Source organism: Lipotes vexillifer, unplaced genomic scaffold, assembly GCF_000442215.2.
Source record: "Lipotes vexillifer unplaced genomic scaffold, Lipotes_vexillifer_v1.1 scaffold230, whole genome shotgun sequence".
Lineage (NCBI taxonomy): Eukaryota > Metazoa > Chordata > Mammalia > Artiodactyla > Lipotidae > Lipotes > Lipotes vexillifer.
In genome coordinates, this window is record NW_006775143.1 from 8,144,995 (window position 1) to 8,165,357 (window position 20,363).

A 20,363-nucleotide genomic window follows, 5' to 3' on the forward strand; every position below is an offset into this window, starting at 1 on the left:
ACGTCACGCATCCCCACTCCCAGGTGGGGTACAGGTGGGAGGCGCCGAAGGCCTCCAGCCCAGAAGACTCCCAGGAGCTCCGCCCCGTGCCCGCCCCAGCCCTGCCCCTCCGGCCCCGCCCCTGACGGCGGTCCCGCCCCCGCCCGGCCGCATCCGGGAGGCGGGGCGTAGCCCAGACGCCTTGGCGGGCCCAGGAGGCCCCAGCGGGCGCGCCCCCGCCACACTTACGCCGCGCGCGCCCGCCCGCCCCGCCCACCGTTGCTATAAAGGGAAAGCGGGCTGCGCGCTCTCCAAGCTTCGTTCGGCGCCTTGGATCCGCTTCCGTGTGTTCTAGTGTAAGGTCGCTAGTCAGACCGCAGCAGCCAAGATGGTGAAGCAGATTGAGAGCAAGGTAAGCGTTCCGGGGCCGGCCAGGGCGTTGCGCGCAGCCCCGGCAGGTGGCGTAGGCGGTGGGCCGGAGGTGGGCAGGCCGCCCCTTCGCATCCCTGGAGGGAGGGGACGCGGCGACTCGACCTGGGACTGCGAGAAGCCCGGGCCTGGGCGCTCCCGGGGCGGTGGAGCGTGCCCTGGAGGGCTAGGTCCGGGTAACCTATGCGCCCGGGGGATGCACGCGCGTGAGGAGCGCCCTGGAGTCCTCCATTGCGCCTCCGCCCCCTCCCCACCCCAGCCGGGAAACCGCGATTGGGTAAAGGATGGAGGGAGTCTGCCTTTGGCCCTCATTTGTATCCGGACACGGGCCCGGGCAAGGAGGTGGAGGGCTCCTTGGAGGAAGCCGGGGCTTGCTGGCTGCCACTCTCTCCCCGGGGAGCGGCGCGATCCACCCGCGCTGGGTGCAGTGAGCTCCCTGGGGAGTGGATTTAGGCCGGACACCCCCGGTTGCCTCCAGCACTGCCCGGCCGCAGAGCTGACGCGTGCTGCATCCGCGCGAAGGGAGCGGTTCCGGGCTGGAGACACCCCCCGAACCCTTTCGCGTGTACAAGTCCGGCCCTAGGGGCCCAGGTGGCGTCAAGGAGGTGAAGTCCGGGCCGCGCCCTCGGGACTCCTCCTCCTGCGGCGCAGGGCGTGTTTCCGGCAGCTCTGGCTTTGGAATGACTCAGTCCCCGAGGCTGGGCCTAGGGACCTTCACTGCCCTACCCATCTGTGATTCACCCACGGTGAATTTCGTGGTCGGTGGGTTTCGCTGGAGCCAGGAGTGCCCCTGAGAGCGGCCGCGCCCCGTTGTGTGCTCGTCGGCTTTCGGGTACCCAGACGGCGGTTCTGTCCTTTTAGGAATGCCCAAGACAAAAAGTGTTCCATGTCGAGTGTTATTGCAAACTTAATACCCTCCTGCTTGGAAAACTCACAGCCTAACAGTGTCTGGTGTACTGTGGCCCCTCAAGAAGTGGATGTTAAATGCAAAGGCACAAAACTGAGTGGGAGAAAACTGATGTTGCTCAAACAGTGGGACGAAACCGTTTACCCTGAGATACCGCCCACCCCAGTAAAGCAGGGGAAAGGCGGGTCGGGTGCCCCGACCTGGTTTAGGTGCTGGGGTTAGCTTAGGAAATGGAAGTTTGTCTGTTAATGGTTCCTTATCTTTTTGTTCCTTTTACAACCAGAAAACATAAAGATCATTGTAGAAAGTTTGGGAAGAGAGATCTTCTATTTCCTAGACGCAACCACAAAATAGTTGAGGTTGTTTTTATTTCCGAGCTGTGTGTTTGTCGTCTAATTTAGCCTGAACACTTTCCGTGTAATTAGAAGCTTTTTGCGATCATTTCAATATCTGAAGACATTGCTGGACATTTGGGCAGTTTTCCACGCTTCAGTGAATGTTTCTGTTCATAAGGCTTTATACAGAGTTCAGGCTGTTTCCTCAGGTTAGGGTCTTGAGTGCAGGGTCAAGGGATGTGAACCTTTTATGACTTATTAACAACCTTTTCATTGGTTGAAAAGAGAGTGCCTTGGGTTTCCCTGGTGGCGCAGTGGTTGAGAATCCCCCTGCCAGTGCATGAGACACGGGTTCGAGCCCTGGTCTGAGAAGATCCCACATGCCACAGAGCAACTAAGCCCGTGCACCACAACTACTGAGCCCGCATGCCACAACTACTGAAGCCAATGCGCCTAGAGCCCATGCTCTGCAACAAGAGAAGCCACCGCAGTGAGAAGCCTGTGCACCACAACGAAGAGGAGCCCCTGCTCGCCGCAACTAGAGAGAAGCCCGCGTGCACCAACGAAGACCCAATGCAGCCAAAAATAAATAAATTTATTTAAAAAAAGAAGAAAAGAAAAGAGAGAGCCTTCATATTTTTTTCCACATATTTTTATTCAGTGTCTACTGAGTGACAAACAACAGTCTATGAGGGGAGGAGCGGGTGGTCTTCTGCAGAGTCTGGTGACCTCATCAGTAGAACATCTGAAAACCTATGAAAGGAGTGAGAAATCTTTGGTCTATATGAATTGTTTCAGAATTCAAACACTACAAGCAGAAAATTGGTTCCTGGAGCACATTTCAGTCTTTCCCTCTTTTAGTTCTCGTAATTGTGGCACCCTCCTCCCCTCATCAATACCAAGAGGTACAAGGATGACAGGAAATTCATTACCCAGAAAAGCACTGTGGCCTGGGGCCCAAAGTCCCTGATAATCAATTGATCTTCAAAACTATGATCCAGAGTCAATCAAAAGCTAAGCTAATGTTTCTTGTAAATTTTGAGTACACTTTAGCTTTTCATCCTGATGGACTTCGTGCCGTGGGCCATCCAAGACAACTCTGAGGTTTTGGTAGTTTAGAGCCACTGGGATCCATTTCAGCTCCAAGTGGCTTAATGGACTATAAAAGTGAGGAGGAGGAAATCAAGTTTTTTGAAGAATGGCCACTGCCATTTATTTTCTTCTTTTTTTTTAATAGTATTTTATTCATTTAAAAAATTTTTTTTAATTTAATTTATTTATTTATTTTTTTTTTTTTTCGGTACGCGGGCCTCTCACTGCCATGGCCTCTCCCATTGCAGAGCACAGGCTCTGGACGCGCAGGCCCAGCGGCCATGGCGCACGGGCCCAGCCACTCTGCGGCACGTGGGATCCTCCCGTACTGGGGCACAAACCCGTGTCCCCTGCATCGGCAGGCGGACTCTCAACCACTGCGCCACCCGGGAAGCCCCAACAGGTTCTTATTAGTCATCAGTTTTATACACACCAGTGTATACATGTCAATCCCAATCGCCCAATTCAGCACACTACAATCCCCACCCCCCTGTGGTTTTCCCCCCTTGGTGTCCATACGTTTGTTCTCTACATCTGTGTCTCAACTTCTGCCCTGCAAACCGGTTCATCTGTACCATTTTTCTAGGATCCACATACATGCGTTAATATACGATATTTGTTTTTCTGACTTACTTCACTCTGTATGACAGTCTCTAGATCCATCCATGTCTCAACAAATGACTCAATTTCATTCCTTTTTATGGCTGAGTAATATTCCATTGTATAGATGGGCCACTTCTTCTTTACCCATTCGTCTGTCGATGGGCATTTAGGTTGCTTCCATAACCTGGCTATTGTAAATAGTGCTGCAATGAACATTGGGGTGCATGTGTCTTTTTGAATTACGGTTTTCTCTGGGTATATGCCCAGTAGTGGGATTGCTGGATCCTATGGTAATTCTATTTTTAGTTTCTTAGGAACCTCCATACTGTTCTCCATAGTGGCTGTATCAGTTTACATTCCCAACAACAGTGCAAGGGGATCCCTTCTCTCCACACCCTCTCCAGCATTTGTTGTTTGTAGATTTTCTGATGGTGCCCATTCTAACTGGTGTGAGGTGATACCTCATTGTAGTTTTGATTTGCATTTCTCTAATAATTAGTGATGTTGAGCAGCTTTTTATGTGCTTCATGGCCATCTGTATGTCTTCTTTGGAGAAATGTCTATTTAGGTCTTTTGCCCATTTTTGGATTCGGTTGTTTCTTTAATATTGAGCTGCATGAGCTGTTTATATATTTTGGAGATTAATCCTTTGTCAGTTGATTCGTTTGCAAATACTTTCTCCCATTCTGAGGGTTGTCTTTTCGTCTTGTTTATGGTTTCCTTTGCTGTGCAAAAGCTTTTAAGTTTCATTAGGTCCCATTTGTTGATTTTTGTTTTTATTCCCATTACTCTAGGAGGTGGATCAAAAAAGACCTTGCTGTGATTTATGTCAAAGAGTGTTCTTCCTATGTTTTCCTCTAAGAGTTTTATAGTGTCCAGTCTTACATTTAGGTCTCGAATCCATTTTGAGTTTATTTTTGTGTATGGTGTTAGGGAGTGTTCCAATTTCCTTCTTTTACATGTAGCTGTCCAGTTTTCCCAGCACACTTATTGAAGAGACTGTCTTTTCTCCATTGTATATCCTTGCCTCCTTTGTCATAGATTAGTCGACCATAGGTGCATGGGTTTATCTCTGGGCTTTCTGTCTTGTTCCATTGATCTGTGTTTCTGCTTTTGTGTCAGTACCATATTGTCTTGATTACTGTAGCTTTGTAGTATAGTCTGAAGTCAGGGAGTTTGATTCCTTCAGCTCTGTTTTTTTCCCTCAAGACTGCTTTGGCTATTTGGGGTCTTTTGTGTCTCCATACAAATTTTAAGATTTTTTGTTCTAGTTCCGTAAAAAATGCCATTGGAAATTTGATAGGGATTGCATTGAATCTGTAGATTGCTTTGGGCAGTATCATCATTTTCACAATGTTGATTCTTCCAATCCAAGAACATGGTATGTCTCTCCATCTCTTGGTATCATCTTTAATTTCTTTCATCAGTGTCTTATAGATTTCCGCATACAGGTCTTTTGTCTCCTTAGGTAGGTTTATTCCTAGGTATTTTTATTTGTTTTGTTGCAGTGGTAAATGTGAGTGTTTCCTTAAGTTCTCTTATAGATTTTTCATCATTAGTGTATAGGAATGCAAGGGATTTCTGTGCATTAATTTTGTATCCTGCAACTTTACCACCAAATTCATTGATTAGCTCTAGTAGTTTCCTGGTGGCATTTTTAGAATTCTCTATATATAGTATCATGTCATCTGCAAGCAGTGACAGTTTTACTTCTTCTTTTCCAATTTGTATCCCTTTTATTTCTTTTTCTTCTCTGGTTGCCGTGGCTAGGACTTCCAAAACTATGTTGAATAATAGTGGTGAGAGTGGACATCCTTGTGTTGTTCCTGATCTTAGAGGAAATGCTTTCAGTTTTTCACCATTGAGAATGATGTTTGCTGTGGGTTTGTCGTATCTGGCCTTTATTATGTTGAGGTAGGTTCCCTCTATGCCCACTTTCTGGAGAGTTTTTATCATAAATGGGTGTTGAGTTCTGTCAAAGCTTTTTCTGCATCTATTGAGATGATCATGTGGTTTTTCTTCGTCAGTTTTTTAATATGGTGTATCGAATTGATTGATTTACATATATTGAAGAATCCTTGCATCCCTGGGATAAATCTCACTTGATCATGGTGTATGATCCTTTTAATGTGTTGTTGGATTCTGTTTGCTAGCATTTTGTTGAGGATTTTTGCATCTATGCTCATCAGTGATATTGGCTTATAGTTTTCTTTTTTTGTAATATCTTTGTCTGGTTTTGGTATCAGGGTGATGATGGCCTCATAGAATGAGTTTGGGAGTGTTCCTTCCTCTGCAATTTTTTAGAAGAGTTTGAGAAGGATGGGTGTTAGCTCTTCTCTAAATGTTTGGTAGAATTCACCCGTGAAGCCATCTGGTCCTGGACTTTTGTTTGTTGGAAGATTTTTAAGCACAGTTTCAATATCATTACTTGTGATTGGTTTGTTCATATTTTCTATTTCTTCCTGGTTCAGTCTTGGAAGGTTACACCTTTCTAAGAATTTGTCCATTTCTTCCAGGTTGGACATTTTATTGGCATAGAGTTGCTTGTAGTAGTCTCTTAGGATGCTTTGTATTTCTGCGGTGTCAGTTATAACTTCTCCTTTTTCGTTTCTGATTTTATTGATTTGAGTCCTCTCCTTCGTTTTCTTGATGAGTCTGGCTAATGGTTTATCAATTTTGTTTATCTTCTCAAAGAACCAGCTTTTAGTTTTATTGATCTTTGCTATTGTTTTCTTTGTTTCTATTTCATTTATTTCTGATCTGATCTTTATGATTTCTTTCCTTCGGCTAACTTTGGGTTTCGTTTGTTCTTCTTTCTCTAGTTCCTTCAGGTGTAAGGTCAGATTGTTTGGGATTTTTCTTGTTTCTTTAGGTAGGCTTGTATAGCTATAAACTTCCCTCTTAGAACTGCTGTTGCTGCATCCCGTAGGTTTTGGATCGTTATGTTTCCATTGTCATTTGTCTCTAGGTATTTTTTGATTTCCTCTTTGATTTCTTCAGTGATCTCTTGGTTATTTAGTAACGTAGTGTTTAGCCTCCATGTGTTTGTGTTTTTTACGATTTTTTCCCCTGTAATTCATTTCTAATCTCAGTGTTGTGGTCAGAAAAGATGCTTGATATGATTTCAGTTTTCTTAAATTTACTGAGGCTTGATTTGTGACCCAAGATGTGATCTGTTGTGGAGAATGTTCCGTGCACACTTGAGAAGAAAGTGTAATCTGCTGTTTTTGGATGGAATGCCCTATAAAAATCAATTAAGTCCATCTTATTTAATGTGTCATTTAAAGCTTGTGTTTCCTTATTTATTTTCATTTTGGATGATCAGTCCATTGGTGTAAGTGAGGTGTTAAAGTCCCCCACTATTATTGTGTTAATGTCAATTTCCCCTTTTATGGCTGTTAGCAGTTGCCTTATGTACTGAAGTGCTCCTATGTTGGGTGCATATATATTTATAATTTTTATATTTTCTTTTTGGATTGATCCCTTGATCATTATGTAGTGTCCTTCCTTGTCTCTTGTAACATTCCTTATTTTAAAGTCTATTTTATCTGATATGAGTATAGCTACTCCAGCTTTCTTTTGATTTCCATTTGCATGGAATATCTTTTTCCATCCCCTCACTTTCAGTCTGTATGTGTCCCTAGGTCTGAAGTGGGTCTCTTTTAGACAGCATATATATGGGTCTTGTTTTTGTATCCATTCAGCAAGCCTGTGTCTTTTGGTTGGAGCATTTAATCCATTCACGTTTAAGGTAATTATCCATATATATGTTCCTATGACCATTTTCTTAATTGTTTTGGGTTTGTTTTTGTAGGTCCTTTTCTTCTCCTGTGTTTCCCACTTAGAGAAGTTCCTTTAGAGTTTGTTGTAGAGCTGGTTTGGTGGTGCTGAATTCTCTTAGCCTTTGCCTGTCTGTAAAGCTTTTGATTTCTCCATAGAATCTGAATGAGATCCTTGCTGGGTAGAGTAATCTTGGTTGTACTTTCTTCCCTTTCATCAGTTTAAGTATATCATGCCACTCCCTTCTGGCTTGTAGATTTCTGCTGAGAAATCAGCTGTTAACCTTATGGGAGTTTCCTTGTTTGTATGTTATTTATCGTTTTTCCCTTGCTGCTTTCAATAAGTTTTCTTTGTCTTTAATTTTTGCCAATTTGATTACTTACTATGTGTCTTGGCGTGTTTCTCCTTGGGTTTATCCTGTATGGGACTTGCTGCTCTTCCTGGACTTGGGTGGCTATTTCCTTTCCCATGTTAGGGAAATTTTCTACTATTATTTCTTCAAATATTTTCTCTGGTCCTTTCTCTCTCTCTTCTCCTTCTGGGACCCCTATAATGTGAATGTTGTTGCGTTTAATGCTGTCCCAGAGGTCTCTTAGGCTGTCTTCATTTCTTTTCATTCTTTTATCTTTATTCTGTTCTGCAGCAGTGCATTCCACCATTCTGTCTTCCAGGTCACTTATCTGTTGTTCTGCCTCAGTTATTCTGCTATTGATTCCTTCTAGTGTAGTTTTCACTTCAGTTATTGTATTGTTCATCTGTTTGTTTGTTCTTTAATCCTTCTAGGTCTTTGTTAAACATTTCTTGCATCTTCTCGATCTTCGCCTCCATTCTTTTTCCGAGGTCCTGTGTCATCTTCACTGTCATCGTTCTGAATTCTTTTTCTGGAAGGTTGCCTATCTCCACTTCATTTAGTTGTTTTTCTGGGGTGTTATCTTGTTCCTTCATATGGTACATAGCCCTCTGCCTTTTCATTTTGTCTGTCTTTCTGTGAATGTGGTTTTCGTTCCACAGGCTGCAGGATTGTTACTCATTTTATATATACATATTTTTAATTAATTTATTAGTTTTGTCTGTTGGGTCTTTGTTGCTGTGTGCAGGCTTTCTCTAGCTGTGTTGAGCAGTGGCTACTCTTTGTTGCGGCGCGTGGGCTTCTCATTGCAGTGGCTTCTCTTGTTGCGGAGCACGGTCTCTAGGACGCAGGCTTCAGTAGTTGTGGCACTCGGGCTCAGTAGTTGTGGCTCACGGGCTCTAGAGTGCAAGCTCAGTAGTTGTGGTGCATGGGCTTATTTGCTCCTCGGCATGTGGGATTTTCCCGGACCAGGGCTTGAACCCATGTACCCTACATTGGCAGGCGGATTCTTAACCACTGCGCCACCAGGGAAGTCCCTGCTGCCTTTTCTTGAACTCCCAACTTAAACACACAGGCACTTTGCTAAATGCTTTTTTACAAACCACTCTTCTGCCTGTTGATTACCTTTGGAATGGGTGTGTTTAGGAAAAGAGATGCTAGGTGCTGCTCTTATTTATCTGCCCCAAATACATTGTTTTGTTTTCAGAATGTTTGTTTTAGTGATGGGGACCTTTATCAATCCTCACTGGTAGTTTCTGGGAGCTAGAAATTATGGTTTGCTTCTTAGTCAGATAGTATTGAATCATTTTCACACTGATGTCTGTTTTAGACAAACTTTAGTATCCAGAGAATAGAACTTGTCATGAAGTCTTACATATACCTGGCTCTGTGACTCATGTTCAGTGAAGCCAAAAGTTATTGCTGAAAAATATTCTAGGTTGAGAGTAACCTCACCTGTATTTACTGAGGGCCAACCATGTTCACAAAACCATGTATTCATCTGACCAGACGTTATCAATCTTTATTTCCCTGTCTTACCTGGATCTTGCAGTAAAAAATGGCTGGTTTGACCTAAAAAAATCACATTAGGGAAGGCGTTGAAGGAAATTCATCTGGAAAAACTCGGTGATGGTTTGGGAAAACAATTTCTGTACTTCTTACTCTCTGTGTGCACCTCCACTACACACACACACCTCCCCACGCCCAAAGGTGTGGTGTGTTTATTTGTATGCAGGTTTGTACCTGCATAACTGAAAAGGGAACAGAAGTCATGACCTACCATTCCAGGAAACACCATTTGTGAATTGTTTTCCCCAATAAACATGAGGCAGAAATTAGAAATCTAGAGAAGTAACTTCAGAGGAATTCACTTTAGTTTTTTTTTTTCTTCATTAACGGTGCTTTATTTACTTTCTTCTTTACTTGGACCGAATCTGATCTGATTCTTAGCTTTCAAAGGAGGGGGGTGGTGGTGGTGGTTTTTAATTAAACCAATATGACTGGCATTTTTTCCCCTTGAAGAAAACCGAGACTTCAGATATAGATGTTTGTGTTTTGATTTCTCTTCATGGCCTTGGTTTTGGTCAGCACCAGCTGGCTGACTGTGGTTAAAAAAGAGTCGTCCCTTGTTAACTAGAAGGTTAGGTTGCTAGGGTTACAGTATCAAAACCATTGGTAAATTATTCAAGGAGGTTGGTGGTAAGGGATTTCTTGATCATTTCTACTGGTGGAATTTTATTCAACAAGCATTGCTTACGAAAAATAACAAAGAAAATTCCCTTCATAAGGGACTAAAACTTTCATTTGGTCAACAATGAAGGCAGAAATCAACGATAGTATGTATGAGCTCAATTCTGGAAACTCCCCTAAAAAGAGTATGAGGACATATGCTTAATGTCAACAGTGAGTGTAAGGGTGTGGAGAAGGTTCTTTTCCTTGATATTTATTTTTTTGACCTTTTGGATGTTCTACCATAGACAATATTAGCTTAATCAAGAAGTTTTAGTTTTTAAAATAACTTGTGGTGTTTTAGTTGCAAGATTCTGTGCCTTTGTGACTTATTCAATTGAAGTGTGATTCCTTGGATCAATCGATGAGCATTTAGTGAATGTCTACCATGTATTATACCTAGAGTTGATGTGGAAACTTTTTTTTTTATAAATTTATGTATTTGTTTTTTGGCTGCGTTGTGTCTTCATTGCTGCTCGCCAGCTTTCTCTAGTTGCGGCGAGCGGGGGCCACTCTTCATTGCGGTGCGCGGGCTTCTCATTGCGGTGGCTTCTCTTGTTGCAGAGCATGGGCTCTAGGCGCATGGGCTTCAGTAGTTGTGGTGCACAGGCTTAGTTGCTCCACAGCATGTGGGATCTTCCCAGACCAGGGCTCGAACCCGTGTCCCCTGCATTGGCAGGCGGATTCTTAACCACTGCGCCACCAGGGAAGTCCAGATGTGGAAACATTTTTAATACAAATGTCTTTATTTTCCTTTCATTTACTTAGTTTGGATGTGGATTAACCAATTAATATTCTATATTTATGAAGACATGAATATTGATAGACTGTATACATCATACTTGTTTCATCTTATCAAATAACATTACACCACAGTAGGATTTCCTCAAACAGTTTATATGCTCTGTTTTCCTTTTTTTATTAAAAAAATAGGCCCTGAAAGCAGGACCTCCAAATTGTGTTTTGTGTCGCATTTTATCAGGGCTTTTGGAACTAAACGTAACTTAACATCTGCTTTTCTCTTGCCCTTAGTATGCTTTTCAGGAAGCCTTGAACAGTGCAGGAGAGAAACTCGTAGTAGTCGACTTCTCAGCCACGTGGTGTGGGCCTTGCAAAATGATCAAGCCTTTCTTTCATGTAAGTATTTATTAGCCAACTTCTGCTTTTGTAAACTATTTGTGTGTCTGGGGTTGGTGGTCACAAAGCTAGGAAAGAAGGACAGTTAGAGGTTTTGTTGTTGTCGGGTCTTTGGTCTAAAAATCATAGCATAACAGTTTAGGTTTGACACATACAGCCTATTGAAGACAACTTTCAGAAGTTAATTTGGTTGGCTTAAGTGGTTTTGTTTTTCTTCACAATGAAACATGGGCCCTGTTTGAAGTTCAGGAATCAGAGTTGATGTTTCAAGTTATTTTATACCAAGGAGAATTTGATTCAGGGAAAATGTCTTTTATGCTTACCTGTCCCTAAATATTGGGATCTTTTAGTCCCTATTTTTAAGTAAGTTTCCATTTAAGAAGCTTGAGTGTGTTGGCTGCCATTACCCACTGCTAAATCTTTGTGGATTTTTTTTCTAATTTTCTAGTCTCTCTCTGAAAAGTATTCCAACGTAGTGTTCCTCGAAGTAGATGTGGATGACTGTCAGGTATGTGGCTGGAAATTTGGAATAATGTTGAGCTTTTGGCATTGGCCTTTTTCTCTGAATTACACATTGCTTGTTCTCATAAATAAGTAAAACACTAGAATTACAACCCTAGTTAAAAAGTTTATTTCAGAAGAACGGGTAATTGTGCCAATTATGAGCTTAATCCTAGATGTCAGGAGCTAAGTACATCACATCCTAAAATAAAATGGTTAAGGCATCTGTTACCCATCTTTACTAGTCACCTGTCATTCTAAAAGCCCAAGTAATCTACCTAACATTCTGAGATGCTCGACAAACAGAAATTGAAGAGACCAAACGCCAAGATGCCTGATTAGAGAGAGCTGAGAGAAGAATTTGGGGGAACATTTCAAGATTGGTTTAATTTAACAAATGCTCGTTTAGCACTTTGGACCAGGCGCACTGTTCTGTGTGCGTAACAAGTATGGATTCATTTAATCCTTTGTCCTGTCATCATGCCCAGGTTGACCATGGAGTTACAGTTAGTGAGTAGCAGAGCAGGGATTTAAATGTGTGTGGGCAGGTTTGCTTAGCCCCCAGCAGGGCAGGAGTGGGTTAGGGTATGAAGTGGCAACAGAGGTGCTAGACCTGTGGCTTCCAGTCCTGGCCCAGTGACTGCTGCTTTAGGCTCATTCTCGTATCCCTTGAACCTTGGTTCTTCTATGACCAGGTCTTAATACCTGCCCCCACCAACCTTGTAAGGTTGATTATTCATTGAGCTAACATGGAAGTCCTGCAGAAGGTCCAGAAGGGTCTATAAAAAGGGTGGGGCCGGGGGTGGGGGAACGTATAGGCAGTATTTTCTAAGCCTGTGGGCACCTCCCAGTACCACACTGCTTATTCCCAGCACATTTCTCATCTTTCTTTCTTGCCGGACAAGCTCCTTGACTTAAGCTTCACATCCTCTCCAGGAATTCTCCTCTAGTTACTCCCTTTTATGCCCAGATGAGGTTAGTTCCCTTCCTCTGTGTCCTCCTGGTGTCCTCTTTTTCGTGGATTGATGGTTGTCCGGTGGGAGGATCGTATCCCTTATTAGCTGTGTGCTTTGGTGAAGTTATCTGTTCTGTGCCTCAGGCTGAGCCTCTGTTAAATGGCAGCATTAATCCAGCATCATAAGGCACTTGTCAGGATCGCGTGAGATAAGACCTGTGAAGGGCTTAGAGCAGTGCCTGGCGCATGATAAGCATTCAGTAAGCTTAGCTATTACTATAATGATCTTTGTGTCTGTCCTTCATTAGTCTGTCAGTTTCTTGGGATCAGGGACCCTGTCTTATTCGCCTTTGTTTCCTCTTTATCAGCACACCTGTCTGACCCGTGGTAGGTGAAGAATGAATGAATTGGTATGGTTGTCAAGTAAAGTTATTCTGATGTGTCCTGGGTTTTTGTTTTTGTTTTTTGCAGTACGCGGGCCTCTCACTGTTGTGGCCTCTCCTGTTGCGGAGCACAGGCTCCGGACACGCAGGCTCAGTGGCCATGGCTCACGGGCCCAGCCGCTCCGTGGCATGTGGGATCTTCCCGGACCGGGGCACAAACCCGCGTCCCCTGCATCGGCAGGCGGACTCCCAACCGCTGCGCCACCAGGGAAGCCCTGGGTTTTTGTTTTAAGTAAGAGTAGACAGCATGTGTTTGTGAAAAAACTCTTGCTCTCTATTTTAACCTAACATTTTTTTTTAATCTCGTCACCTTAGCCAGGTGAAAATGGCACCTGGAAGGGACTAAAGAAACTGGTACTGACCCTATCAGACAGCAAGTGAATACATTTTTATTTGGAAATACTAACATATGCTAGAGGCTGCACTAAGCCCTCTGCCTACATTGTATCATTTCATCCAGGCAGTGACCATGAGAACTATTTTTATCAGCATCCCCCCTGAACAGATAATGGGACTGCAACACAGAAGGGTAAAAGGTCGATTGAGGGCTTCCCTGCTGGTGCAGTGGTTGAGAGTCCGCCTGCCGTTGCAGGGGACACGGGTTCGTGCCCCGGTCCGGGAAGATCCCACATGCCGCGGAGCAGCTGTGCCCGTGAGCCATAGCTGCTGAGCCTGCACGTCTGGAGCCTGTGCTCTGCAACAGGAGAGGCCACAACAGTGAGAGGCCTGTGTACCGCAAAAAAAAAAAAAAAAGGTCGATTGAGGCAGAGCCTGTGGATTTAGCCCCTGTACGGTGCTGGGTCCAGGACCAATGCTCTCTGCCTCAATCCAAAACCTTTGGGAAGTAGGTGTGCAGAGCAGGCCCAGACTTCAATATGACAGCCCCTCCTTTAGACTACGTGGTTGTCATCCTCATCATCACCCTGAAAGTATGTAGACCTCTAGACCTTGAAGTGACCTTCTCATAAGTTGGGGACCTTACACTTTGAGCAACATATGATTTTGTGTGTGTCTGTGTGTGTTTTTTAATACTCTTAATGACAACTATTACACCATCTAAATAGCCTTATCAACCTTTTGTGGCATTAAAAATCGAATTCCAGAACCCTTTGGTCACCCCATACACATAGCAATAGTCTGTCAGTTCCTACTGACCTGACCATTCAGCAGAGTTAGCAAGGCAGGTGATTCAAACAAAAAGGAGTTCATAATCAATCCATGAATTGTTTTTCCCCCCATGGAATTTATGAATTACATGAGTGGATCTTCTTTTTGTTGCTTTGGAATGCTGTAGGTAAAACCATCCCCTGATTTTGGCTCGAAAAGAATCAGATGAGGGATAAAAATGACATCAATTCATTATTTTGAGTATTAGATCATATCATTAAAATAGATGGAATATTTTAGGACTGAATTTGTTTTTATATTTTTTATGCAGATAATTCCTGTCCATGCAGACTCAGGGTACTTAATGTTTATAGTATCTTTGGGGTAAACAGCACCTAGTTTTAATAGAAAAATCTCTGAACACTTGGGCTGGAAGAGATTATCTTTTAGGTGTAATAGATTCAAATGGACAGTTAGGAGGCATGGACATATAATGTGGTACACACACAAAACAACTCTGTATGCATAGCGAACTGTGAATACTACTTTTGAAAATGATAGACTGATCTTATTTCCTTAACAGCAGACTCTGCTCCCACCTCTACAGAGTATGATACTTATAAAAAGAAGCAAAGTAACTTAGGCCTGATAGCTTTTCAACCTTTTAGGATGCCATGTGTTTCCATTATGAGAACAGCCAGGAATGAGTTAATAACAGGTGACAACAGCAGATTTAAAGTTATTTTGGCTATACAGAGTGCTGAGCTAGAAACCAATGAAACAAAAGTTAATAAGGTAAAATGTAACCTCATTACACTTACTAATAAAAACTAATAAAAATCTGAGATGGGCCAAAACTATAGGGATGGGGAACAGACTCGGGGTAGGGGGGGGCGCGTTAAGGGGGAGTATTTGACCACAGAGAAGCTACTGAGGAAGTTTTATGGGAGTGAGGGAAGAGTTCTGGATCCTGATTATGGCAGTGTTTATATGACTACACAAGTTCCAGGTTGTTTATTTTTTTTTAAATGGCAGGACCTGGGTCTGTCATTAGAGAGTGGCTAGCTTTCTGTTTTTAAATGAGGGAAGTGATAAATTTGAGCTCAAAGGTAAAACCTCAAAGGTAACTACTTAATTTTTAAGTGTGCATGCCTTTCAAATCACTACAGGAGTGGGCAAATTGGTCCATAGAACAAGTAATAGGAAACAAAAGAAAAAAAAATAAAACAGTAACAGGCAGTAGAGATCAAATATTAGTTATAGAACTACTAACCTTTACTGAGGTCCATAAAAGATTTTACTAGATGGGTATATACTGCCTTCCAGGATGTTGGCTCAGTATTATTAAAATGCTAGTTAGTACTCTTAGATTCATCCAACGTTTTTGGGAAATTGATCATGACATTCTGAAATAATGTAGTCAGGAAAATCCTGGAAAATATTTTAAAAAACTAATTAGGAGGGAAGTCATAGAGGATGGGAAAGGGCAGGCCCCATAAAGTACATTAGCAGCAATAATTAAAACAGTGTGGTCTTGTAACCAGAGGAGGTATGTAGATCCATGGACAAGACTAAAAAGTCCAAAAAGGTAGAATCAAATCTATTAAACCATGTATTAACGATTAACCATTTGGGGTTAAGATGTTGCATCTCTACCTCATTCTTTACCCCCAGATACAATCTAGAAGAAATCCAGACATGAATTCTAGAAAATACTGAACACGTGGAAGTGATACACTGTCAAGCACATTAACTGCCCCAGTTCTTATATTCTTAAGAATTTGATTAACTGTTTTTCTCTGTGGCCATTGCAGAAATGGGCCTGAACAGTTCACTCACAGAACTGGAGTCTCTTTCTAAATCCAATAGAGCACATGCTTTCAGTGACTGGCATAGGGAAGGGCAGATGGATCCTGTTACATGCAAAGTCTTAAACTGGATGTCAAAAATTATGATACATACATACAAAAAACTGACACATTCAAATTAGGAGGTGGTTTAATCATGTATATCTAGAGCCTTTAAAGTGAATATTTTCATTCCCTTAGCAATGCTTACTTTCATGGGTGGGGACTGAACCATAGTGTAGAGATGCTTAGGCAAAATCTGAGCCTTTTACATTATTGACCAGCAGATGAGTTAAAATGATCCATCCATACAGTGACAGCTTTCGGACCATAAAAAGGTGAGATTATACTTACCTAAATAATTACAATTGAAAATGATCTTCTTAAACCGAGCAACTTTAAGGTTTTTTGCCCTGGGACGCATCTGAATTTATTCACAAGAATGTGCATAACCTAGAAGCCCAGTGTGGTGAATTCAATTATGGTACAGAATCCTGCGTCACCTTTAAAAAAATCACTTTCTTACCCAATGAGAGAGACTTCTTAATGCTTTAAAAATTTACCATGTAAAGACTTGACTGCAATTTTTTTAAATTTATTTATTTTTTTATTTATTTATTTTTGGTTGTGCTGGGTCTTTGTTGCTGCACGTGGGCGAGCGGGGGCTACTCTTCGTTGTGGTGCGCGGGCTTCTCGTTGCGGTGGCTTTCCTTGTTGCAGAGCATGGGCTCTAGGTGCGTGGGCTCTAGAGCACAGGCTCAGTAGTTGTGGCGCACGGGCTTAGTTGCTCCATGGCATGTGGGGTCTTCCCGGACCAGGGCTCGAACCCGAGTCCCCTGCATTGGCAGGCGGATTCTTAACCACTGCACCACCAGGGAAGCCCTTGACTGCAATTTTAAGACCTAAAACGTATGAACATGACTTAAAAACACTTCAAGTCTTTCTCAAAGCATTGACACCACTTCTGAGCATTTATCTTGTTTCTAGTTTTTTGTCTTATTTTATTGTAAGTTAGGCAGTTGTACCAATGCAGGAATGCTAAGCTCTGGCTAGAAGAGGTATAAGGCATCCAGAATCTGAGAACAGCAATTAGACTATCATTTCCATTGATTGGGACCCTGTATTTTCTGCTGATAAGGCTTTGGGATTAGCTTTTTCATCTGAAGGTTGTGATCAGTATCCAGGTCCTGTTGGCTTTGGATGTGGAGTATCTTTTTTGGTAGGTTCCAGTCTTTGTCGATGGTTGTTTAACAATTAGTTGTGATGTTGGTGTGCTCGAGAGAGGAGGTGAGCTCAAGGTCCTTGTACTCCTCCTTCCTTACTTATCTCCAGGTCCTGTTTTGCATGCTTTCATATGTGATGCAGGTCAGTTGCACCCCCTGTACATTTCTATGATTAGAAGTGGCGGAAGGGGTGGCTCACACTTTCCAGACCACCACCCTTCCACTGTGGGTATTATAAAAACAAAACTAACACCCACCTCTTTTGAGGCTTCTGCCAGCTGCTTGCATGAAAGATGGTATCCAACTGGTGGCTTACAAGTGTCAGGAAGAGACAGGGAAGGGACTGCACTAAACTGCTGCTCTCCAAGTGCTGGGAGGGGCTGGCCCAGTGTTCCCAAATATTCAAGCAATTCAGAGATTTTTTTTTTTTTTTTTAAGCATTTACATGAACCAAGTAACATATCTAGACCAGCTTCAGTCCCCTAGACAACCAGTTTCCAACCTTTTAGCTAAACCAGTCCGTCTACCCTTCTAACTTGTCATCTTCTGGTTTCCCGATTACTCATCCTCAAGGTCTAGAACCTTGACGTGTGCAGCTCATCGTCTTCCTGTCAACTCTCCACCCCGTTTTCCATCCTGGATTCTCATACTACAAGGGAATTTCTGGAATTGTAAATTGGTACAATTAAAATGTTATGATCTTCATTTGGATGGTCTTATCACAGGTGCTTGGTAATTTCCTTATGACTGTTGCTTTCAGTGAGTACTTAGTGCCTGGAATACAGTAGACATTCAGTACATACTAGCCGTTTTATTGCAGCCATTACTGCCCTTGTGCTTCTTGTTGCCCAGCATTTAAAGAAAAAGTAAAGGTTATCTGGAAACAGCAGTGTCCACCACCCTTCCTGCCCAGACTGCCAACAGGACACGTGCAATTTCATAAAGACGTAAAACCACACTTTTCTGCCCGGCAGAGGAACAGGTGAAGTTAGGCTGGTGTGCTACCATTGACTGGTGGCTCAATCCAGGAACCGCTCCTTTTTTTTGAGGGCGGGTGGGGGGGGCCATGCAGCCTGGCATATGGGATCTTAGTTCCCCAACCAGGGATCGAACCCACACCCCCTGCAGTGGAAGCTCGAAGTCTTAACCACTGGACTTCCAGGGAAGTCCTAGGACCACTCCATTTTTAATTCCCATGCCCCTTATTCCCGAATCCCCAACTGGAAGTCACCACGGTGTTTTCAGCTGACCTTCCTTCCTTTCCTGTGAAAGTTCTTTGGTTTCTGTGGTCTGCTTCTCAGAGTTCTGCCTCCATGGTTGGTGTCCTCCACAGCTTTTGCTGCTTAGTTAGGGCTGTGTGGTTCTTTCTTCACTTCTCTCCTGATCCTCTTTGCAGTGCCAAGCTGATGTATTTGATCCCTAATGTACCTGTTCACTTGAAACTCTTGTCCAAACCAAACCATTTTCATGGCATTCCCCCCGCCAAACCTGGTGTGAACAAGGTGTTGAGAGGTAGGGATTATAAAACAATAACAGAAAAACCAGTGTAGATCACCATGACTTTATTCTTGAACAAGTCCTTTGTAAATAAGTTGTTCCTCTCCCTAACTCTAAACGTTCGCCTTTATGATCATCATCTATGTACCTCACTCCAGTACAACTGGGAATAATTCGATTAAACAATTTGAGTCACTGTATAGTATCTGATTCTAGTATCTCTCAAAGATGAGAGTACGTATTAATTAGAATTTTAATTGAGAATATAACCAATTTGGCTTTTGTGCTGCCATTGTAGTCCTTGTTTAAGCGTATAAAAATTGGCACAAAGTCCTAATGCTGAGTTCTGGGTACATAACAGGAAAAAGAATCTGGGTTTAGATCACAGGTACCAGAGCTCTACACTTCTCATGGTCTTATTTTTATCTTCTTTCTACACCTCCCTTCCCCCCAGGATGTTGCTTCAGAGTGTGAAGTCAAATGCATGCCAACCTTCCAGTTTTTTAAAAAGGGACAGAAGGTAGGTACATCTGACCTTGAAGAAAACCAGCTGGGTAATAGGAAAGCATGATATATAAAAGAAGAAACTGAAGTGACTTTACCCTTCACATTGGGAAGCACATCCCCGTTTTTTCGTTTTAAGAATATTTAAATATGTCATTCTTCATTAAGTACATAATGTGACATCTCATTGATAATTGATCTTTGCTAAAACTAAAATCACAGGGATTTGGTGATTAATCCCTGTGATTGGTGCTTCGTATTTATATCACAGTGCATTTATCTTTGTTCAGAGGTATTTGTGTAAAAAAACTGAGTCTTGACTTTTGAGGGGTTTTTGTTTGTTTTTAACTTTAAAGAACTGGGTGTTGTTATCCATGGATGTAAATTTTAAATAAGCTTATACTTCCTCTCCTCCCCAGGCCCATTCTGTGGTCATATCTGATATACAAAACAGGGATGCAATGCTACATCTAATGGCAATTCAATATTCTCTCAACAGGTGGGTGAATTTTCTGGAGCTAATAAGGAAAAACTTGAAGCCACCATTAATGAATTAATCTAATCATGTTTTCTGAAGACATGACCAGCCTTTGGCTGTTTAAAACTTGTAATTTTTTTTATTTACAAAAAGGAAGGATCAACTATGAAGACTATATACCTAACTGCCATCTGATAAGTGACAATAAAATATTAACTGTACCCTTTTTAAAACTGTCTAGTGTCTTTGCATAGTTTTCAAAATAAATGAAAACTGGCCATTTGATGATATTTAATGTCCTAGTTATTTTCATATGTTCTTGATCACTTTTTTTTTTTTTTAACCTTGTAGGCCACTGATGATTGAAGATTTTTCATGTACTTCCAGGAAAATCTTGTTGGAGGCAATGTGCAGATAATAGAGTAATATGTTAAAATTCTCTTATTATTTTTGACCTTATGCACAGAGAAAGTATTATTTTTTGTTCTAGCAAGCAGATCTCCTATGCTCTCTGAATGGTCCTCATGACCAAAATTGATGTCTGCCCATGAAGGAATTGTTTAGCCCATGCAGGAATTGTTTATCTCTGGTTTCAGATTCCTGTCCCAAAGGTTGCAGTGAGGCACCAATTTTGCTGATGGTAAAGGAGTTCTATTATCTGTTAGGAATTCTTCATAGGTGGCTCACAAGGGAGTTCCCACAAACATTACTGTGGGAATTTAATTCTCTCAAGTATCTAAGAAACTGGTTTTATAGGCCAGATAGAAGTTCCAGCCTAAGCAGTAAAGAGTGTGGACGTTACTGTTAATTTCATTCAAAGAACATTGTTTCTTGTGTTCTAGACCCAAAGGGCTGGAGGAATGCTTGCAGAAATAGTTTTTAAATTTGTACAGTAAAAAATCATCAGAATTAAATCATATGCTCCTCACCATCCTTACATTAATTTAATCTTTGCAACAATTCTATGA

General features: G+C 42.3%; 1 protein-coding gene across 2 annotated transcripts; it reads left to right on the forward strand.

Annotated features, from left to right (window-relative positions):
* The first annotated feature begins 292 nt into the window (after nt 1–292).
* TXN (thioredoxin) lies at nt 293–19,682 on the forward strand. Of its 2 annotated transcripts, XM_007449786.1 has the most exons (5): nt 293–391; nt 10,736–10,840; nt 11,289–11,348; nt 18,868–18,933; nt 19,417–19,682. In XM_007449786.1, the coding sequence occupies exons 1-5, from the start codon at nt 368–370 to the stop codon at nt 19,477–19,479; spliced, it is 318 nt and encodes a 105-aa protein (XP_007449848.1). In that variant the 5' UTR covers nt 293–367; the 3' UTR covers nt 19,480–19,682. The 2 variants fall into 2 exon arrangements, with proteins under 2 accessions (XP_007449848.1, XP_007449849.1); XM_007449787.1 differs by lacking the exon at nt 11,289–11,348 and having other exon boundaries at nt 368–391; nt 19,417–19,479.
* The last annotated feature ends 681 nt before the right edge of the window (nt 19,683–20,363 follow it).